The sequence below is a fragment of the Phaethon lepturus genome, unplaced genomic scaffold (assembly GCF_000687285.1).
Source record: "Phaethon lepturus isolate BGI_N335 unplaced genomic scaffold, ASM68728v1 scaffold10250, whole genome shotgun sequence".
NCBI classification, from domain to species: Eukaryota; Metazoa; Chordata; class Aves; order Phaethontiformes; family Phaethontidae; genus Phaethon; species Phaethon lepturus.
The window spans coordinates 61,322-81,638 of NW_010512589.1; the positions used below are offsets into that span (position 1 = coordinate 61,322).

The 20,317-nt window shown below is 43.9% G+C and overlaps 1 protein-coding gene across 1 annotated transcript in view; it reads right to left on the reverse strand.

Annotated features, from left to right (window-relative positions):
• Nucleotides 1-20,168, reverse strand: part of LOC104621102 (multiple epidermal growth factor-like domains protein 6) — a gene marked incomplete at its 5' end in the record, with an annotated part of 62,090 nt that extends 41,922 nt beyond the window's left edge. The window contains 9 exon segments of the mRNA XM_010287503.1: nucleotides 1,602-1,733; nucleotides 4,430-4,582; nucleotides 5,532-5,654; nucleotides 6,234-6,356; nucleotides 8,407-8,544; nucleotides 11,171-11,293; nucleotides 13,941-14,057; nucleotides 18,817-18,982; nucleotides 19,967-20,168. Coding sequence (XP_010285805.1) covers nucleotides 1,602-1,733; nucleotides 4,430-4,582; nucleotides 5,532-5,654; nucleotides 6,234-6,356; nucleotides 8,407-8,544; nucleotides 11,171-11,293; nucleotides 13,941-14,057; nucleotides 18,817-18,982; nucleotides 19,967-20,168 — 1,277 coding nt within the window.
• Nucleotides 20,169-20,317: the final 149 nt, after the last annotated feature.

The window sequence follows — 20,317 nt, forward strand, 5'->3', positions numbered from 1 at the left end:
GTCATCTGACTTAACTGACATTTTATCAATGTACATTAGGAAACTTGACATTTCACATCAATTTTCACTCGGTTTCTTTCATGCGTTATTACAGAAATTTAGTTCCAGTTTTTTCAGCTATTTAGCTTACCCTAAACCCATGAACTATGCCGTATATTAAGAAAGCAAGAGAAAAGAGTGAAAGTAATTGCATACGGCTAATTCATACAGATTATATGTTGTATTTATCATTGTCAATGCCTACTTCATTGGACTGCAGGTTTGGCTCAATAACGCAGTCCCATTAATGTTTTTTAAAATCCAGAGGCAAATTCCACCAGTTTATGTGCACAGATATCTACTGTAAATAAACAGTAGATAATAAACACAAACATTATTATTATTTATGAAGTGAACTAAAGAATTTGTATCTTGTCTTGAAATTTTTATAATCTATCCTGAACCACTAGAGCACCATGAATAAAATATCCTAACCTCATAGCTTGAACTGTCTTAGGTAGACTAGAAATTATCATATTAATCCTCTTCATTCCTATTCTCTCAGCTGTCCCCAGTGTTTACAAACCAAACCCACAATCAGTCTCCAAAAATAACTACGTACAGACTATTGGTTTCAATCTTTTGTTGTTTTTTCTGTATTTTTGTCCTTGTGATGATGCCTCCTAAACAACCTTAATGGCAATTAACCTGAAGATTGCTGTCTACTGATGCTAAGTAATAATTCTTCATCATCTATTTGTCTCATCAGTGACAGCACAGACTTTCTAAGTATGATGGGCCATCACGCCATAGACCATGAAATGGAGAGACCCATCTCAAACATGCAGAGAGACTGCTGTATAAAGTCTCAGGTTGGCAACACAAGTTTTGCCGAACTGCAGATAAGAACGGCGTGTGGTACATTGAGAAATTGTCACTCTATCTTTCCAGTTGGTTTTGACACATACTTCCAAACCAGAAAGATCTGCCAGGAGGCAGGAATAAGAAAAGTAGCAAGCTAGTACAAAGGGTACTGGCTGGCTTGGCACGAGAATTCTCAAAAATACAATTTCCAGTGTTAAAAATTAACCATCCCAAGAAAATTATGGTAATAATAAAAAGTACGATGAGAAAAAAACCCAGGCCCAAGTTTACCAACACAACGACAGCAACAAAAACCGCAATATTTTGGGATGCTATAAAGGCAAAATCAAGTTTAGCATCTATGTCCACCCAGACTGTCACACCACCTGCCAGGACAGACTTCTGAAAGTCAGCGAGGCAAGCTGTGCAGCAAAGCATGGCAGGCAAACCTTGGCACTTTTCAGCAGCAGAGTGCATAGGAATGAACACCAACACAAAAACTTTGGAAGGGGTACGGTACTGTACTGCACTGGAGGGCAGACATCTTGCTGTTTGAGGGTTCGTACTGTGTACCGTAGCACTCCTTAAAATTTCTATTTCATGTGCTACTTTGCAATAAAATTTTGATCTGCTGATGAGGCAGCCATGCTCCTTAGCTTTACAGATCAAAAGCACAACAGGTTATTCCTATTTCCTACCTATCTGCAGCGTCACCGTGCTGGGGCAAAGTCCCCACCTTTCAAACGCACTGTACTCACTTTCATTACAGATAATGCCGGTCCACCCAGGTGAGCAAATGCAGCCACTGTGTTCACTGTTACATCTGCCTCCATTCAGACAATCCTCACAGCTCAAGCTACAGTCATTGCCAAAAGTGTTATCAAGGCAAACTGAAATGAAAAAAAAAAAAACAAAACCAGCCATACAGAAGGCTTAGTGAGCAGCCAGACAGAATACCTCCGCAAGCTCTTTACCTATTGTTCCAGATGCAAAAGTGCAAAAAGGAACCTGCACAGCATTGAGAGTCTGAAAAAAAGTATTCCCATTGTTAGCATTAATGTTGGTAGCACTGTAATTGTCACTGAGTCACCTCAAAAAGACAGTCCCAAACGGAGATTCCCAAATTTCTCTTCAAATTGTAGAGCAGAAATAAAAGGAAAGCAGGGACTTAGACGTGGCACTTCGGGACATGGTTTAGTGGGCACGGTTGGGCTGACGGTTGGACTTGATGATCTTAAACGTCCTTTCCAACTTTAATGATTCTGTGATTCTGTGACTTCAGCTGGAATTTACTCCCTTAAATGATGTTAACTCCCCCAAAAGCACTTAAAACTACTTTTTAAGAGCAAATATTCTGCCTTCAAAAAAAGTGAATTTGCACCTAATGCTTGGTAATATGGTATATGATTAGAAGTATTTCTTGGGAAAGAATCTCATTTTCTCCTTGCTAGGCTCCCCGTTTTGTTCTTCTATTGTAGTAGGTAGACGTGGTGCTATTTAAGCATAGTCAAGTGATATTTTTAACATAGTTCAAGTGTTATTCCAGGAAAAAAAAGCATAATACACATTTATCACTTCCTTTCTTCCTCATGGATATGAAAAAAAAGATTAGTCTACATAGAAAAATGAAGAAATAGGAAAACACATTCCTCTCATCTTCCCCACCCTTCTTTTCTCCCTTGCACTCATACATGCGCAGACACATGCACCCTCAGGTTCTGTCTTTGTGGGGTCTATTGAGAAAGGCACAGAACATAAATGTTACTTCTCTGCTAAAATATCTGGGTGAAATTAAGATCCTATCCACATGGTCAGTTTACTGCCTTCGAGGCTTTATGGCTGTGGCCGGAGGCTTTTTGGAAGGGGATTTTGACCAACACCTGAAAGCAAGCTGGCAGATTATTTCAGCTAACAGTAAGTCAGTGGGCTGGTTGCTTTTCACCAGTAATTTTCTATGTGAGACCAGATTTCCTCTAGGTCTCAGCACCCAACTGTTCCTTTTTCTGATGATGAACAAATGCCCAAGCTTTCAGAGACATTCAGAATCCCAGTGCTCCCACTTGGAACAGGGTACAAAATCATACTTCAGGAGAAGAATACAAATCACCATTAAAAACATCATGCTACTACATTAAAAGGTCATTCAATCTATAGAAAATAGTTAATTACTTATACCAGCTTATTGTTTAAAGCCGTATTTTTACAATATAGATAGCAGCACAAAAATATGTCTGAAAGTATAGGAATAAATTAGTATTTTGGAGCTAAAAGAACTTACTAAACCATTAAAAGTTTCATTTCTCCATCACCTTTTCCTACAAACCATCACGTGCTGCAAAACTTGTGCTTTAGAAAAAGTGCAGATGCTCAGCTATGACTGATAACACCCAAATTTCTGTGGCTAAACATAAATAAAACATGTGAAAACTGGTCAATAAATATTTGATTGTGGTTTCTCGGCCTGATCATTTTGCCTGTGGTTATCTCATTTATCAGTTTCCCAATTGGTTATCACCATCGTTGAGTCCATCTGGATGCTACACAATTTGGGAGGTCTTAACAGTTTTGTTCATAAAAATAAGTTAATTTTTTATTAAAGCCAAGACCAGTTCCTGATTTTTGCCTGTAGGGCACAGTCCTCGGATGAGTAATTAAAGCTTGTATAAAAATCACAGGACAAACATAATAAAAATGAGAAATCTCATTCCTCCCTGGTAACTCACCAGCACGTACTGCACTCATCAGAAAGCAAGCACAGGGTTTCAACTCATAATACTTTTAAGCAGTGACGTTTCCACCTTCAGGTGGAAAGACTGAAGTCATGCAAAGTCCAGGTGGGGTGCGAAGCTGCCTTGCACCCACTCCTGTGACCATGCGTACTCCTGTGCTCCGTTTGCCACCAGTTGTGCCAAGCCCTCGGCCAGTCTGAGCTCTACGTGGATGGGTCCGTGCTTTTCCTGGAGAATGTGCCCAAAGCACCAAGAGTGCCCAAATCTCCATGGGGTTGTTTTTTCCACAAACAAGAACGCACATCTCTTAAGCAAAAACCCCTGCAATTATTATAAAAGGGCTTGTAAACACGCAGACGCACGTCCCCACACCTCCCATTCCTAGCTCTAGGAGAAAGGCAGTGTTTCCCACGGGCTGGCTCTCAGTACAGCAGCTTCGACGGGTTTTGCGCGCTGCAGTAGCCCACGCAACGCTCTCGCCATCAGGATGAACAGGATCTCTCTGTCCGTTGCCGCCGGCGCTCTGTGCAGACACCCTGTTTTTCCAAGAAGCCTCCCATCCCTTTCTTGCTGTGCTGCTCACTCTTCCCGTGCCTCACCGCATCCAGGCAGCAGCAGCCGCAACCGGGGAGCCTCCCCATTCCCCAAACTTGTCCCACGTGGGATGGGACACGCGGCAGCATCTCCTCCCTGCTGGCATGGAGGACGGGCAGGGATTCACACTCACCCCCTCTCTGCTCCCCCTCACGGCTCAAGCCTGGCCTGGCCAGCCCGGGACCGCTCTAGCCCTGAATCCTCTTTCCAAGACTACGCTCCAAGTTTGCTGCGAGGGATGAAAGCGACGCTCGTTCACTCACCGACCCTGTGCACCAGGGTGAGCTCTCCTCGTGCGTCTTCGTCCTCGTAGACGGCACCGAGCGCGTAGCGAAGGAGCTGGGGGGGCCCTCTGAACTGCAGCCCCGGGGCCCCGGCAAACCCTGCTGCCTCCTCGGCGTCCGCCTCCTCCCCACCTAGGGCTGACAGACACACATGCCATCAGGACCTGGCCCCGGGTCTTCCTCCATGACACTTTCCTCTCTTTTACATCTTTTTTTTATATTATGCTCCTAGATTTTCCAGCTACACGCCTGCGCAGTCTGCACAGCAGTCACAGCCGATTTATTTTCTCATCTGTGTATATAAACAGAGTTTCTGTCATCCGAAAAAGAGAAAAGGGTAAGGGGAAAAATAAACCAAAACCAAATCTTTCCCTTTCCTTTCTTCTGGAAATAAACTCTGGTCCCAGAGAGTCCAAAAAAAACTAAACGGGGAGTTTAATTTTCCTCAGTTGAAGTTTGAGATTATTTTTAGTTAATGAAGGTCATTAGCTCATTTTGGAGATGACAAATATAGAGTGAGGCTGGCTGGCCAATTTATTTTCAGAAAAACTGAAATTTGAGCCTTAATATGATGGGAAATTGGTCGGCTTTCTCTTTGGAGTTGGTTAAAACAGCAAACTCTGCCCAAGGTTTAGCAGGTGCTAAACTTGGTTATAAAACTAACTTGCTAGACTGAACTCTGTACTGGTTACACTGGCAGAAATCCAGAATCATACCACTGACCTTAGTGGAAAACTTGCCTTGGTTCACCAAAGCAGAATCTGGATACCTTTTTTCCACAGGATGTTAAACTTCTTCAAATAGAGCAAGAACACTGTCAAAATAGTATTTATGTCTAAAACACGAGGTTTATTAGGTTTTCAAGCATGTCCAGGGGGGTTAAGCATTCATCTTTGGCAAAACCCATTACTTGAGTATGAACTTGGGATCCGCATGTTGCATGTAGCTCTAGCCTGGCCACATTCGGAGATGCCACAAGTTGGGCTCCCAAAATCCCAAGATCTGTGAGAATCTCAGTTGAATTCACATTTTAAATCAGTGGGAAATACTTAATGGCCTTCAAGATATAAAAATGACTTACCGATGCAGGACCATCTGTTAACACCAAGCCTGTAACCCTCCTTACATGCACATTCGTATGACCCCAGAGAATTAACACAGAAATGGTCACAGTTGCCATTATCAAGATGACATTCATCCACATCTAGAAAAAACAGATATAAATGCGGTTTAGGTACAAGTACCTCTGCTTGAAGAGTGCACTCAGTGCCTGGCTGCATCTGAAAAATTATTCTGCACATAAGAAAACCCAATTTTCTTAGTACTTTGGGGCTCTCCGTTTCTCACTAGTATTGGAGATATTAAAACATTTCAGGGCAATATGGAATAGATTATTTCACCTGTTTTTGTCTCAAGTGAAAACAGCTGCTTTAAGCTGTTAAGCTCGGTTGATCCCTTGGTTATTTTGAGGGCTCTCCTTTTGTGGAAGCAGTCTTTAACACACATCAATACAGTGTCCATGGAGAGAGGAGGAAAAGTTCCTCTCTGCTGGTTCATCTCCCACAGCCCCACTTCTCCACGCTGGATGCTGGGTTATGACTGTATTCCAGTCTCACAAAGTGGAAATTACACTTTTGTAAAAGCTTACCAGCAAAGATGGCACACGGTCACCGATTCTCTTATAAGGGAAATACCCACAAAGCCCTGGGATGAGCTTTGACAGCATTTTTTCTTCCTGCTGTTGTGCTTAGTTAGACCGAGCCACCAGTCTCAAAGGGCTCACCGTCGCAGGCGCAGCCGTCGGCGTTCGGCTGGAACCCCGCCTTGCAGGAACACTCGTAGCCACCCGCATAGTTGATGCAGAATTGGGAGCAGCAGGACTCTCCGGTCTCGCACTCGTCCAGCTCTGCAAGGAAGGGGCAGCTCGTTCAGCCCTTGGACACGGTCTGAGCTGCTGCCACAGTTTTGCTCGGTGGCTATTGAGCTTTTCAGCACATGCTTTTAACGTCTCCCTTCACCCTCATAAAACACGGTCTGAACCCTGACAGCGGCTGTCTTCTACCTTCTCCCACAGCAGCCGATACCCTCCGTGTCCAGGGAGAGGCATCCTTTCTGCACGTCTTAGGTGCCATGAGATGATGTCCAAAACAGACAACAACGAGGTCTCACCAACCTACAAATATCATCTATTGAACAGTAATCTACGTTTAACCATTTGCGCTTTTGTACATTCAACCTTTTTTCAATGCAAACTAACAGTGAAACAAAGCTCTGATCCAACACTGCATTTGCTGCCCATCAGCAGCCTGCTAGGGGCAACTGTAGTTTTTGATAACTAATTGCCCATTGCCTTATCCTGCCCTTTGTCCATCCTGAAATTGGTATCGTCAACACCGGTGTTCTGGTGATTAGATACAAGAATCGAGCTGTTATCTTTTCACTGCAGGCTCTCAGCTGATCTCAGCCCCTGCGGCGTGCTGAGCACGTCAGTGGCCATTCAAGGGCCACCTTGTCAAATGCTGAGTCTGCAAAACGCTTTTGAACGTTACCCAGACGAGCAGCCGCAGATGGGAAAGGTCAGTGTCTCAATTAACCTTGGAAGGAGTACCAACATTATTAGGAAACACCAACAGGAGAAAGAGGAGAAAGAAATGTAATTAATCAATTGAGGTGAGGAGGTCAGCATGAAAACGATTAATGCAGGTTATTTGAACATGGAGTGTTTTCCAGAAGTGTCACAAGCCGACCTCCTCTGCAGTACGTCAGGCAGTGCCTTGCTCTGGGGTCTAGCAACAGCCCCTTGTTTGTGTAGGAATGTGAAAGGTGCGTCCAACAAAAAGGAGATTTTTGCTGTTAGAAGCAGCTTTTCATGTCTTCAGCCTTGCCAAACCCTTCCCCTGAGCTCTCACTTCCCTCGCTGTGGCCAGACTGACTGCTTCCCTCTGAAGTCTCCACCAGCAGGTCGCTGAGCTGGGGCATGGGCAGGAGGATGCTCTGCCTCCCCCCATCCAGACACAAATGAGAGTGCGTAACCCATCCCAAACCTGCGAGAATCCACACCTGCCTCCCTCCCCTTCCTTCCAGTGTCAGCTGCCCTTGGAGAGCTCGGTGCTTCCCTCCTCCCCTGCTCCTTCCTCTCTCTCGCACTTGGCTTTTTCTGTTGCAAGACCCTTTTCATCTTTAATGCCTCTCACATTGACCAGAGCGCCCGCTCTCTACCTCTCCTCATGTCTTACTACACTGCTCTGTGATGCCTTCTCTTCTTTTTTTCCACTATTCTTGGCTATTCTTAAAATTTTAATGGCATAGTGACAGCAAGTCTAAATCAGAATGAGATACAGTTTGCATAGCAAAAGCCATAAACACACACAAAAAAATCACATCGTAAAATCGTATAAAACACAAAGGAATTTTTAAGCTCTTCTCTTGAAATAAAAATTTGCTTTCACTTCCTAAGTGAGAATTCTCACAGACAGAAGTGTAATCTCATCACTGAGCAAATTGGATGGAAATAGAGCAACTTCCATAACGCAAAGCAGAGTTTGCGCATGAAGCTTCAGAACAGCAGTGCTACCGCGCCCAGCCACCGCCGACCCTCTCTCCAGCCACTGGCTGAGGAAGGGAAGGAAAAAAAAAGTCAGGCAAATGATTCTTGGGCTGGACACAATGAGACGCAGCCACGGTAATTGGTGATGCACCAAAGTGTCATCTTCCATTTGGGAGGCAGAACTCCTTCCCCTCGTTAATTAATAATCCCAGCAAACACGCACAGCAAGGCAAGCTGGAGCAGCAGCTGAGGAAGCGCCAGAGGACAGTATTAATTAAAACCTGTAGGAGAAGGGCAGGCGATGGGAAGGTATTTCCTTGAACGACAGCTCTCCTGCAGGCTCTCCTTGCAGAAACCCACCACACCTCCTCCCTCCTCCCGCGGAGATGCAGCATTCGCCGTGAATTACCTGCGCAGGTTTTGCCATCAAAATCGAGGCGATAGCCGTCATCGCAGGAGCAGCGCGGCCCCGCAGTCGTGTGCTCGCAGTGGTGAGAACAGCCACCGTTGCTGTCCTGGCAGCTATCGACAATTTCCATTTCGATGCCTTGCAGAGAAATAAATCAGAAGGATGTCAAAAATCAAGCACAGAGGGAGAGTCACCGGAGAATAGGCCTTCCATAAAGAAGCATCCATAAGCCGGCTGCCGTAGCAGGAGCTATAAACTCAGCTCCCACACAACACGCGAGAAGAGCACGTTTTAGAGTCTTTGAACTCCCGGTATTTGTCTCCTTGTGTCCTAACAAATGTGGATGCTCTCAGCTTCTGTAATGTGAATCCAGCTCACCGTTTCAGCAGCCTGGCTGCTGCAGGAGCATTCACGGGTTTCCTGAGATTTACGCTTTGTTGGAAACTAACAGTGAGTTCTGCCCTTGCCCCCAAGGAGGAAAGGACCATGTGAGGAACCCAGGTTGGTTCATCCCAACCCAGACTGCTTATGCTTTCCAAAAGGCAGCTTTCAGTTTTTTATGTGAATGGGAAAGAGCTGGGTCCTGAAACATCCACCAAACACCAATGCCTTAAAAGATTCATAGCAGAGTCTTGCTGCCAAGCCCGACACCTAACCACAAAGCAAAACTATCTGCAGGTTTTGACCCTTGGATGTCCCTTCAAGGGGACACACGGCAGCTCCTCTGCTGAGACTTTGTCCCTCTACAATTAAGACAGGGTGGTGGTACGATGCCGTCGCCAGCCCCCTTCTCCCTGGCAGGCCACCCCACCCTCCTGCACTCGGGCGCGATGGACAGTCCTCACAACATTTTGGCCAGGTCCAGTGGAAACCCTGATAGAGGAAAGGGAACAACTGTCCATCTCATTCCCACCAAGGTACTTCATTAAATGATTTCTTTAGGATGAAAAGAAAATATAAGGTCAGTTATAAAGTTTGCCTTCAAGAATCAGCCAGATTTTCTTGTTACAGAGCTGTTTAGAGAGGAATCAATTTCTCATACTATGTAGGACAACTGAGAAACACCCTCCCTAAAGGAGCCATCGTACTTCCAGAAACACCCCAGCTCAGAGCAGCGGCCACCAGATCTGGTACAGAAGGACGACGTTCCCCCACCGCCGCGGTCACGGACACATCCGTGTCAGTGGCTCTTTGATCCTTCCCCTTTATGTGCCCCCAGGGAGCATCCCGCCAACACGAAGCAAGTCTAGCTGGAAGAGGGTATAAATTAGGAGAATGTATACAGAGGACTACATCTCATGCATAGTATGATTATTTGCACCAGGGAGAAGAAATCTAGTCTCCTGTCCAGTGTGTTAAGCTGGGATTTAGGAAACGAGCGATCAAAACTGCAGTCTGACTTTATCCACTATCTTCATCGTTTGCTTTGTCTCAGTTCTTCACCAATAAAGCTGAAATAACAGCTCTTCCCCATGCCATTGGGGAAATGAAAGAATAAACAAAGATTGTAAATTGCTCGAACACTGGGATAATCCCAATCATAAATATATGCAGAATGTTTTTATTTTTATTGTTTGCTCTGCAATATTGTACATAAGGCACAGAGACCCACCATCCCCAGAGATTTGTTGAACCTAGAGAAAAAATATTATCAGAAAATCACAATGAAATCTAAGTGGTCTAAACCACTGTTTTACACCCGTAACAGATCATTGCATGTCTATATATTAATTGCATTTCCTCCACTACTCACAGTTTCCCATCACCTATGAAATAATTCTCCAGGATGTCTCTCACATAATTGGTTTTTGTTTTTAATGTATGTTAATGCTTTGAAACTGATTTTCATCCTTATCAAGTATTTCTTACACACACATTCTTAAAGAAAGCATTAATTCTCTGGCATGCAGCATATTTTCCTAAGGAAATTCTGCTGCAAGTTCTTGCACAGTGTTATTAGATTGAATGATCTTTGCCCACCTCTTTGCTAAAACAGGTCATGCTTTTGTCTGCATTCCAGTGAGTTTATGTTAGGTCCATAATAACACCAACTCTTCCACATCACATCCTTTATCAATCTAAATTTACCCTCAAGGACAGCCCAGAGATCACCTATTCACGAACAGTGCTGGAAGTCAGTCCCTTTCTCAGGAAAAGCAGTATAGATGAAGAAACCCCACTGGCAAGAGGTAAGTATGTGAGGGAAGTCAACAGGGCTCAGCATCATTTTAGTTTGGAAAAATTTAGTTGTTCAAATATTTATTCATCCCCAATCTTGGGGTTTTTTCCTTTTTTTTTTTTTTTTAAAAGCATCTACTTTAGTAGATGACAGTGATTATTGACAGTGTCAATAACCTCAGGGGAAACATAAGTAAAACTAGAGAGATAAAGACAAGAGCAGAACATCATGTTGGTTTTCCTTTGCATCAGATCCAGTATATAAAAAAATTGGGAGGAGGAGGGCAGGAATGAATACATTTTGTAGAATAGCAATATTTTGGTAGCTCTGCAATAGAATTCAGCAGACTTTGAAGATAAACCAACTGCTCTTTGAAATGCAGCAATTAAGGTCTGTGAACACAGGCTTAGGAATGTATCAACCTGCAAAACTGGGAATAGCAGAAGATGAAGAAAATAGTATTAAGCTTGAGCTTTTGCATACATTTATTTTGCTGGGAGTGCTAATCCAACTGCACTAAAAATGAAGCACAGCAGTTTGCAGGTAAGAGAGCCTGAAATGCATAGCTGTAAAAGTGTCACTTACGGTAGCACTGCTTTCCATCAGCCCCCAGCTCGAAGCCAGGATTACAGACACAGGTGAAGGACCCCAGCGTGTTCACACAACGATGAGCACACCTGGCTCTCCCTTCTGCACACTCATCAACGTCTACAAAGCAGAGAGAAAAGCAGAGACATTCATTTGGATATTAAAATAAAAAAATAATACTGCTCTACACGCACATGGGTGTATTTCCAAACATCACTGAAAAGAGCATCCTGATGTTAGTCTACAAATGACAGCACCTGGTGAATGTAGGAACACTGAACTCACAACATTATTCCCCAAAATAATCTTTTATTTCCTAAACAAAAAAAACCTCGAACCTTTCAACATGAATATTTACAATACCGGACATTATATTAACAGTATCAGCCAAAGTAACTTGTTTATTATTCCTCCAACAAAAGCAATGGCAAAAGAAGCCACATGAAGAACTCGGAAAAAAGTCCTGTCTCCCAGTACCCTGAAATTATCACTAGGTCTTCGCAGCCATGATATCTATAATTAATGGAGTAGGAAATATCTGATTATTTCCTGAATGTCAGATGATTTGGACTAAGCGGTGGCTGGGCCTCGGCAGGTACGACGGAGACCCATCTTTGTCACACGCCTGAACCCTGCGGCTTCTTCTACAGAAGTCCCGCAGGGAGGCACCTGCTCTAGTCAGAGGAGTTTCACCCCAGCTGTAGGAAAAGAAAAAAGGTGAAAAGCGGTAGGTGAGGACACTGTTTTTCACCCAGCCCTCTGTCAAGCAGTCTGTTCCTCAGCTTTACGCTCACTAGCCTGTATTTTGAAGTGAAATGCCACCAAAGGCATCCTCCTTCCTAAAATCTCAGCAGAGCATAGAAATACTTTTAAGGAATATTGAAAAAAAAACCAAAGCAAAAGCTTGTACTAAATACTGCTGCTGTGGAGCACAGCTGCAGAAAACACCAACCTCTGTGCAAAGACTGGCGTTATCTTGCACGTGGCGAACCCCTCACCCACCTCCTGCTCCCTCGCTTGTTCTGACATTTCGCTTGCAAAATACAGATTATTCCCTGCACTGATCCCGGGTCAGTGTCTCGCACGCAGGAGGGAACAGACCGGCGTGCAGCTCCTCGCCTCTTATCACAGCAAACTGCTTTCTCACAGGTTTCTTTCTCCACACGTGCTCTGATCAGGGCCGGACTCGTGGCCCCTTCTACTTGAACACGAGCAGCTTCGTGAACGCAGTCAGCCTACTTGCAAAAAGAGGCCCCAGGCAGCGCAACCAGCACTCCCTGACTCGGGAAAATTTCAGGATAAACAACAGCTTCTCTGAAGCAGCAATGTGAGAAGCTGCTGTTGAGAATAAAATGGGTTATTTCTCCTTTTTCTGTAATTAATTGTCATTTTGTATGTTGGCAAACGCAGTAAATGTTCTTCTCTCTTTTTCTGCTTTTTAAATAGAAAAAAAAAAAGTCAGAAAACTGAACCACAGCCACCATCCTGCACATGCTTCTCCACATCTTGTAAGTACAGCTAACAGCTAAAGCATAACACTTCAGTTGCCCTCCGTCTCCTTCAAGCTCGGTTTCCAGAGAGTCAAACACCAGCTTGAATTTTGCAAAAGACGTTGAATAATTTCTAGGAGAAAAAACAATAATTGTACATCCACGGTAAGACCTGAAGCTTAATGATTCAAAAGACTGTTGCCATGAAGTTGGGAAGACAATTTGTTCCAATATGTAACATTGCAAGTTACCTAGTGCTTTAGTTTATACATAAATTATCAGAATTGTCAACAAGTATCCAAGACAGAACAAGTAGCGTGCTGACCCTAGGATTAAACCCACTGATGTTTCCATCTATTAATCATCAGAGAAGTGTCTACTCTACCTGAAAATGCTTTTCCAGTAACCTCACTCATGAGTAACACCAGTAAGAGAGGGGAATCACTGAGGTGTGCAATGCTACTCACAGAAGGGCTTACAGGCAACTGAGTAAAATACTCAGGGTAGGAAGTTATTTGCAAAGCACCCAGTACTCTGTATAGATAAGACAACAATTTAAGTATTGGCAAAATTTTGGCCAAGTTTTCAGAAGAAGGAGTTTAGAATTAGTGTCTGGATATGGACCCTGATCCTGACAAGGCTGTTAAAAAATCTGTGCACCATGAAGTCCACAGGTGCTCCGCACTTCATAAAACTGATAAACTACCTAGCTTCCAAGCACCATATTGAAAGAGAAAAGCAGGTACTTTGGCCTCTATTTCCCCCACATTTCATGTCAGAAATGCTTTAGAACCTTCTGAAAATCCCAGACTAAATACAGGTCTTTAGAATTCAACTTTTTAAGCTCTTTTTTGGAAATCTTAGACCTCATGATTTCTTCCTTCACAGTAGTTCCTGTATTAATATGGTAACAGTTCTCCAGCTAAAAAGCCTTTTGAACTCTAAATAGGTTTTCAGTGACCTGGTTCAGAGTGTTACTTGAACAAATTTTCCAGGAGATGTATCTGGGACATTATTTTAAAGGGATCCTACAAGAATAACACCAGAGCATCTACAAATCCAGTCGCTAGAAAGCATGATTTAAGACATCACAGAATCATTTTCATTACTAAAATGGCCTTTCAAGACCATCAGCTGACATAAATACCACAGAGAGAGCTGCTGTTTTGAAATGCATGCATATATTTTATATTTTATAACATATTCCTTTCAAAGCTCAGTAAGCCAGAGCACTGATTAATACCTTTCTCCCCAATAAATAGTCCGTAGTTTCTTACCTAAACAGGACTTTCTGTCTGCAGAAAGAAAATGCTCTGGATGACACTCACATTTTGCAATTCCTCTCTCATTTTGACAGATTTGTGGGCATCCTCCATTCCCACCTGTGCAGGGGTCTATCATTGAAACCAATTAGAGCATACTGTCAACTTAAAGGTCACGTTTTTGTCTGAAAACAGTCTTACCTGCCATCGTTACAACTAACAACGAAGATTACTGTAGCTGTAAGAGATTAGACTGGGGGGAAAAAAAATCTGACAGAATTTGGTGTATAGTAAAGCCGTTGTTTTTCTATATACTACTTGCTTGGATGCTAGGCGGCACTTTTCATAGAGCAGCAACAACGCTTTAAGTAGCGGGAAACTGGGCTCGTATTACACCCTGGAAATAGGACAGAAAAGTACGTTTTATCCTTATTTTGCTGTAACTGAGCAGATTCCAAGAGTTGCTCCAAACAATAGCAATTAGCACTCCAACATGTGCGAACCCATAAACACGCACAACGGTGGAGTTCGTCACGGAACAATGTGTATTTAAAAGTCTCTAGAGAAAATAAATGCTGAAGACCCCTAAAAGATCTCCTTCTCTCTAAAAACATATGCCTTTCATATTGTACATCAAGATTTTTCTTTTTTTGAACACTAACATACCATTTCAAGGATAAGCCACTCTAAGTGGCAAGTACTTAGGAACATTATTTTTAAAGTGTCTGCAGAAGGCTCCACCTCAAAAATTTCACTGTGTTTAATGGGTTTATTTCAGGAACACATACCTGCTGGAAGCATACTGATGTATTTGTCCAAATAAAGACTTTGCACACACCAAAATAAACCTACTGGGACTGTTTGGACAGGTCTGATTTGGCTTAAGAGACAAGAGTTTTCATACCAAAATCTGACATTCTGCACAAGGTTGAGGTTTCAGTTTGGAGTACTAGTTACACTAACGCGCTGGTGAATAACATTAAGTAAGCAAATTTGGAGAACATCTTTGAAAATGTGTCCTCTAGACTTCTGCTTAGCTTCAATAAAGTTTTTTACAAGTTAAGCCCATTTCCTTACAATTCAAGCTCTAATTCAGTTGTAGCATTTTACTAATTATTGTCCAATTCGAGACATTCCTTGCTCGCCTCCAGCCTGACATCTCCTTCACTGGTCATCTCATGCTCTGTACAAGCCGTCTTCTACCGGGGCAGGAGGAAAGTCAACATCAGTTCAACAGCAATGGCAGCAGAGTCAGGGTTTCAGTAACTCTGGGGCCTGACATGTCCTTCACTGGTCATCTCACGCTCTGTACAAGCCGTCTTCTACGGGGCAGGAGGAAAGTCAACATCAGTTCAACAGCAATGGCAGCAGAGTCAGGGTTTCAGTAACTCTGGGGAAGGGCTGAACGCCTTTTCTGCTTGATCTTGCTACTTTGCTCTTCCAGTGGCTAACCACACGCATATACAGCCATGCAGAAGATGAGAATGGGAGAGGAAGACCTCTATTTTATATAGATACATTTAAGTATGAGGTGGGTTTTTTTCGTTTCCTCCAATCTTCACTTTTCTATGTAGCCAGAGGCATTTTGTGCCACTGTTTGACAAAGGAGGATGTTGCCCCAGAACACCTTCAAATTCCCCTGTTTCTCCTCCTACCGTCTCAAGAACATAACCATTCAAGTCTGCAGGCTGAGTTTGACTTGACAATATTTAGAAAAAAAAACAAAAATCACTGTTACGGATGTAGAACTGAAATTTTCTGTTGGACTTTCAACACGATAGGTTGCAAATAGGTTTCCAAGGGACAGCAGCACTTCATCCTACATGACAGTTTCAAGGCTGACAACTTGGCTCTGCAGTTCAACAATTTGCGGTTTACAAAGGATTTAGCTTCAAGCAAGAACTCGTTCCTTGCCGATATGAAATACTGAGTTATTTGCTGATTCTTTTTCTATTTGGGTAAATTAAATGGAATCACTATCAAACAGCATCTGTTAAACCTGCATATTATAAGGTTTTCAGAGCATCTAGAGCTTTAATTTGAGAATGATTACAGCATAGAGTAAAACTTGTAATGCTCTGTGACATGACAACAAGCAAAAAACAGATTATAGGGTAGATGTTAGTAAACATAGTAGTTGGAATAAAGATAGCAGCCTTGGAAGTCCTTAGACAAGATAAAAGTTTGTAAAGGTGAGATCTTAAGGACATAAGGCAACCACCGATTGCCTTGCTTTCCACTAACATATCTGTTCCTTCCTGTTATAGGCAGGTTTCAGGAAAAGTTAAAAATAACCTATTAGTGTTCTTATTTCTACACTTTTGGCTTTTAATGTTTGACTTAACTTTAGTGGATGAGTGTCCGTTCCATGAAGCTCTATTCCAAGCTGTTAAACACTATAGGAAAAAATTACTGGAACCGTTTCATTTCCCAGGACATCCAGGAACCTCATCTGAAGCAGTCATGGTGATGCATTGATCTGGGACGCCTGCAATGTTCTTGGTGCCATGTGAGTATGGGCTCTGCATGAGCTGTGGACCTTCCAGACCTTCACTGCAAGGTTGTAAAGAACAGAGTCTCATTCTCCAGTCCTATCTGCCACGACCTCATCAATGGAAAGGGAATTGGGTCTTATCAGGTTAATTTTCTTGCTCATAGCAACTATGACTTTACACCAGAGAAAATATGAAGTGGTAAGAAGTAAAATTTCCTTCTCATGGCAGGGAAGGTTAGGGGTGGAAATAGCATTGACTTATAGAAAGGAAACTCAAGGTGGCTTGAGAAAGATGTTTGTTCTTACCATCCCTGGATACTCCAACAAGGAATTCACTCTAGCAAATGTCTTTTATAGCCCATTCTCTTACACAAGTATCACAGCCACTACTGACCACAGCCATACATGCCTCACCCCCAGAGCAGCTATCCCACCACTTCGCCTGAATACCACACCACTCCACCCCACCGGTTTGCCTCCATGCTGGAGGCTGTGCCACCCTGCTAGGCTTGGCTGTTTCTGTATGGCCTTTCAGAGCTACAGGGTGCAGCATTAGCTCCCAAGGAGTCAGCAGAGATGACTCCACACCTGCAGTGCAGCTATGGCTGCTGTAGTAAATACCCTCATGACACTGTAGTTTCTCATCCAAGCTAGCAGTACAGCAGCCATCCCTTCTGGTTGGAAATTAAAAGCAGCCAGGCTCTCCTCCTCCCACCTTTTCTACTTAAAACATCTCCAATTGCCAACCCAAATGTATTCATGGCCACTTTATGCCCATTTGTTCCTGTAAAAATCTTGTACATAACAATCCCATAAGTTATTTATGGGAGAAAAGCATCCTGCTTGGTCTTCATTTTGCCACCTGAGCTCCCCTTGCAAGACAGATTCTCCATCCTCTGACCACAGCTGTTCTCCTGGGGGGGTTGCACTATTATATTTTGATTTACACCACTCTGAACACAGGTAACCAGGCATACACATGAACTACAGATAAGGGCTCACCTGTTAGACAAAGCTGACCTTGCCCCTTCTCCGCTGTTCAGTAATTACTGGCTGGTGACAAATTGTTGCCTTCGGTGGGTGGCTGACCCTCGTTGGCCCCATGATGAGAGGGAGCGAATGGCCACAGCTGCCTGCATGGTGGCAAAACCTCACCAATGAGGGGACGGAGCCTGCTCGTTTTGCTGCCGAGCTGAACCTCAGCTGGCGGCTGAGATAGAGTACGAAGTGCCACACGAAGGTTTGAACCGCTGCATGACAGCCCTAGGACAACTCCCACCCAACTGGGCATCGCCACACTCAAACCCTGCCAATCCAACCTCTGTCTCACCACACCACCATAAAAAACACCAAAAAGTTTTATGCAGGGGTCCGTGCGCCCAGTTGGCTTGGCCAAGGACACCTCGAGTGCCAGAGGCAGCAGAGGAGCTGGGAGAGGTTTGGAAACGGGCTGGGGAACAGTGGAGGAAGGTCTCTTGATGTCCTGTAGCTGCTGACGCTCTCCTTTTCCAACTCTTTCTGACAATCGCAGGGACAAAACGTGGCCACCCGGTGAGAGAGGGAGGAGAGGCAAGCTGGCTGCGGGCGCTTGCTGAAGCGCGGCGTGTGCAGTCTCTGCGGAGAGCAGGACTCGGGGAGGCCAAAACCGAAGGCCAAGTGCTCGTTGCGCTCAGCATGAGTTGGAAGCAAGCTGAACAGCAGGATTTACTTACACTTTATACACAGAATATAAAATCTCCGAGCAGAAGAGGAGCCATATGGAAACGGTTTTGTGACAGGAATTTTAGTGCAATAAATCCATAAATTTGGCCCTATCTTTCTCTGGCATGTTCAAGGGTACCACGTGTGTGCACTTGTGTTGGGGAAAAGGGGGGTGGGGTGGAAATTTGCCTTAAACTGATGAGCATGTTAAGATATACAAGACAAAACCCAACAATAATCAAGCCCAAAGGTAGCATTTCTGTTCTGCTTGTGAGGATGCTTGCTTAAAAACCTGAAGAGGATGAATAAATTGGACTGCGATTATGAGCAATGTAAGCCAAAAGCAGATAAAGAAAACAGTTTATGTAGAATAAAACATGTTCTACAGGCCAACTCTATATACAGCTTGGTGAGTAATAAAATGTTAGAATTAAAAGTTCCTAACCTACGTCATCATCGTCAGCGTGCAACAAACAGCCAAGAGTCTACGAGGCCAAAATCTTGTTCAAAGTTGTGAACCAACATGAATTTCACATCTCAAACATGTGTCATTTTAATCCTGTTAATAAGCTATTCCTAAAGCTGCTTTTGGCAAGCGGGGTGAAATATGAATGAATACAGTGACCTGAAGCACCATCCTGCAGTCTTTTAAATTGCCTTTAATGTGTGTCTCCAGGCAGGTAGAGCAGGACCTACCTTCACAGGATTTGGCGTCCCTCTTCAGCTGGTAGCCTGGCTGGCACCGGCACTTGTAGCGGTCTTCACCGAGCTGAACGCACTCCTGCTCGCAGCCCCCCTTGTTAACACTGCAGGAATTGATGGCTGGAGACAAGGAAGCATTGAAGGAATGCACGTCAACAACTTAAGAGACTTATTTCCTATTTTAAATACATAAATGACAGTAAGAATATGCAAACCTCACCAAACAGCTTTCATAAATGCACCTGTCCCCATCCCCTGCGCGATCGCTCTTCCTTGCATTCATGGCGCTTGTTTGTTTGACACAACGTCCCACCTTGGCGAACGCCCATGATTCCAGCGAGAGGCAGGTGAGATCTAAGAGCTGTGATGCTGGCTGAAGTACAGCCACCCTTTGATCTGACAGCAGCAAAGCACCCGAGAATCCACTGAGGAAAGGAGGGAAAAAAAGAGCAGCCCTATTGGCACTTGCCCGTTGGGGTTTTTTTCTGTCCCTGCTATCATGGATTTAAAAAAAAATTAAAAAATATATAATTTTCTTTCAGGCTGATTTCCTCAGCCTCATGCATAGGAAGCTGATGACAAGAGTTACAAGCTCGGCGGGTCAGACTTCCAAAGTAAACCACAAGGAAGAAAAGGCTCTTTAGTGCATCTCTAAAGATGCTGCTTCTTTTACCCAGACAAAGTAATATTCTTTTTTGTTCAACATATATCCCCGGCCTCTGGAGAAACATTCCTCCTCCTGCCAAAATACATTAACACCCACCCACACCTATTCGCACGCTGCATATAAAAATAGGATTGTTTGAACCTGTTATTGTGCTGTACGTATGTAAGCGTGAGCGTGTGCCTGACTGCATCTATATATATCGTAACAGCAAGGATGTGTTATGTTCTCCGTGACTAGCTGGGAAGGCTATTTGGTCCTTCATGGAGGGCATGAAACTCTGGACCCGATGAAGCCAGCAAAGAGCTTTAGTATTTATTTTAGGAATATTAATATTAATTCATTTATCTGTAACAGACATTAAGAAAACATTAGCCACAAAAGCTGCCGTAGGATGCATTCCACCCTCGCTACCGATTAGCAAATACATTGTGCCGTCGGGTGTGTGTTAAAAAGACAAAAAGAAAAGCAAATTTTTACATGACCGTGGATGCCCACACAGCAGTAGCCAGCAGATGCCTGGCTGCACCCCGGGCCCGACCCCGGCTCCTGCCCCCCCCGTGTCTGCAGGCCTCCCGCCCCGTGAGCGACGTAACGTGGCGGCAGCTGGATTTCTGGACGGGAGACAGCAGAGCCCGGACGCTCAAAGCTTCCCGCTGGCTGCACGTTTGCATCCAAAGGCCTGTTTTTCAGCAAGGATATTCAAATAAGATGAAAAATGTTTCAGAATACAAAAAACACCTTAAATGGGCTCCAAGCGACAGAATATACATCTCGTGGTTTTTTAAAGTGCCGCTTTCTCCCTCCTTTTCTGGACACAAGCAGCAAGCT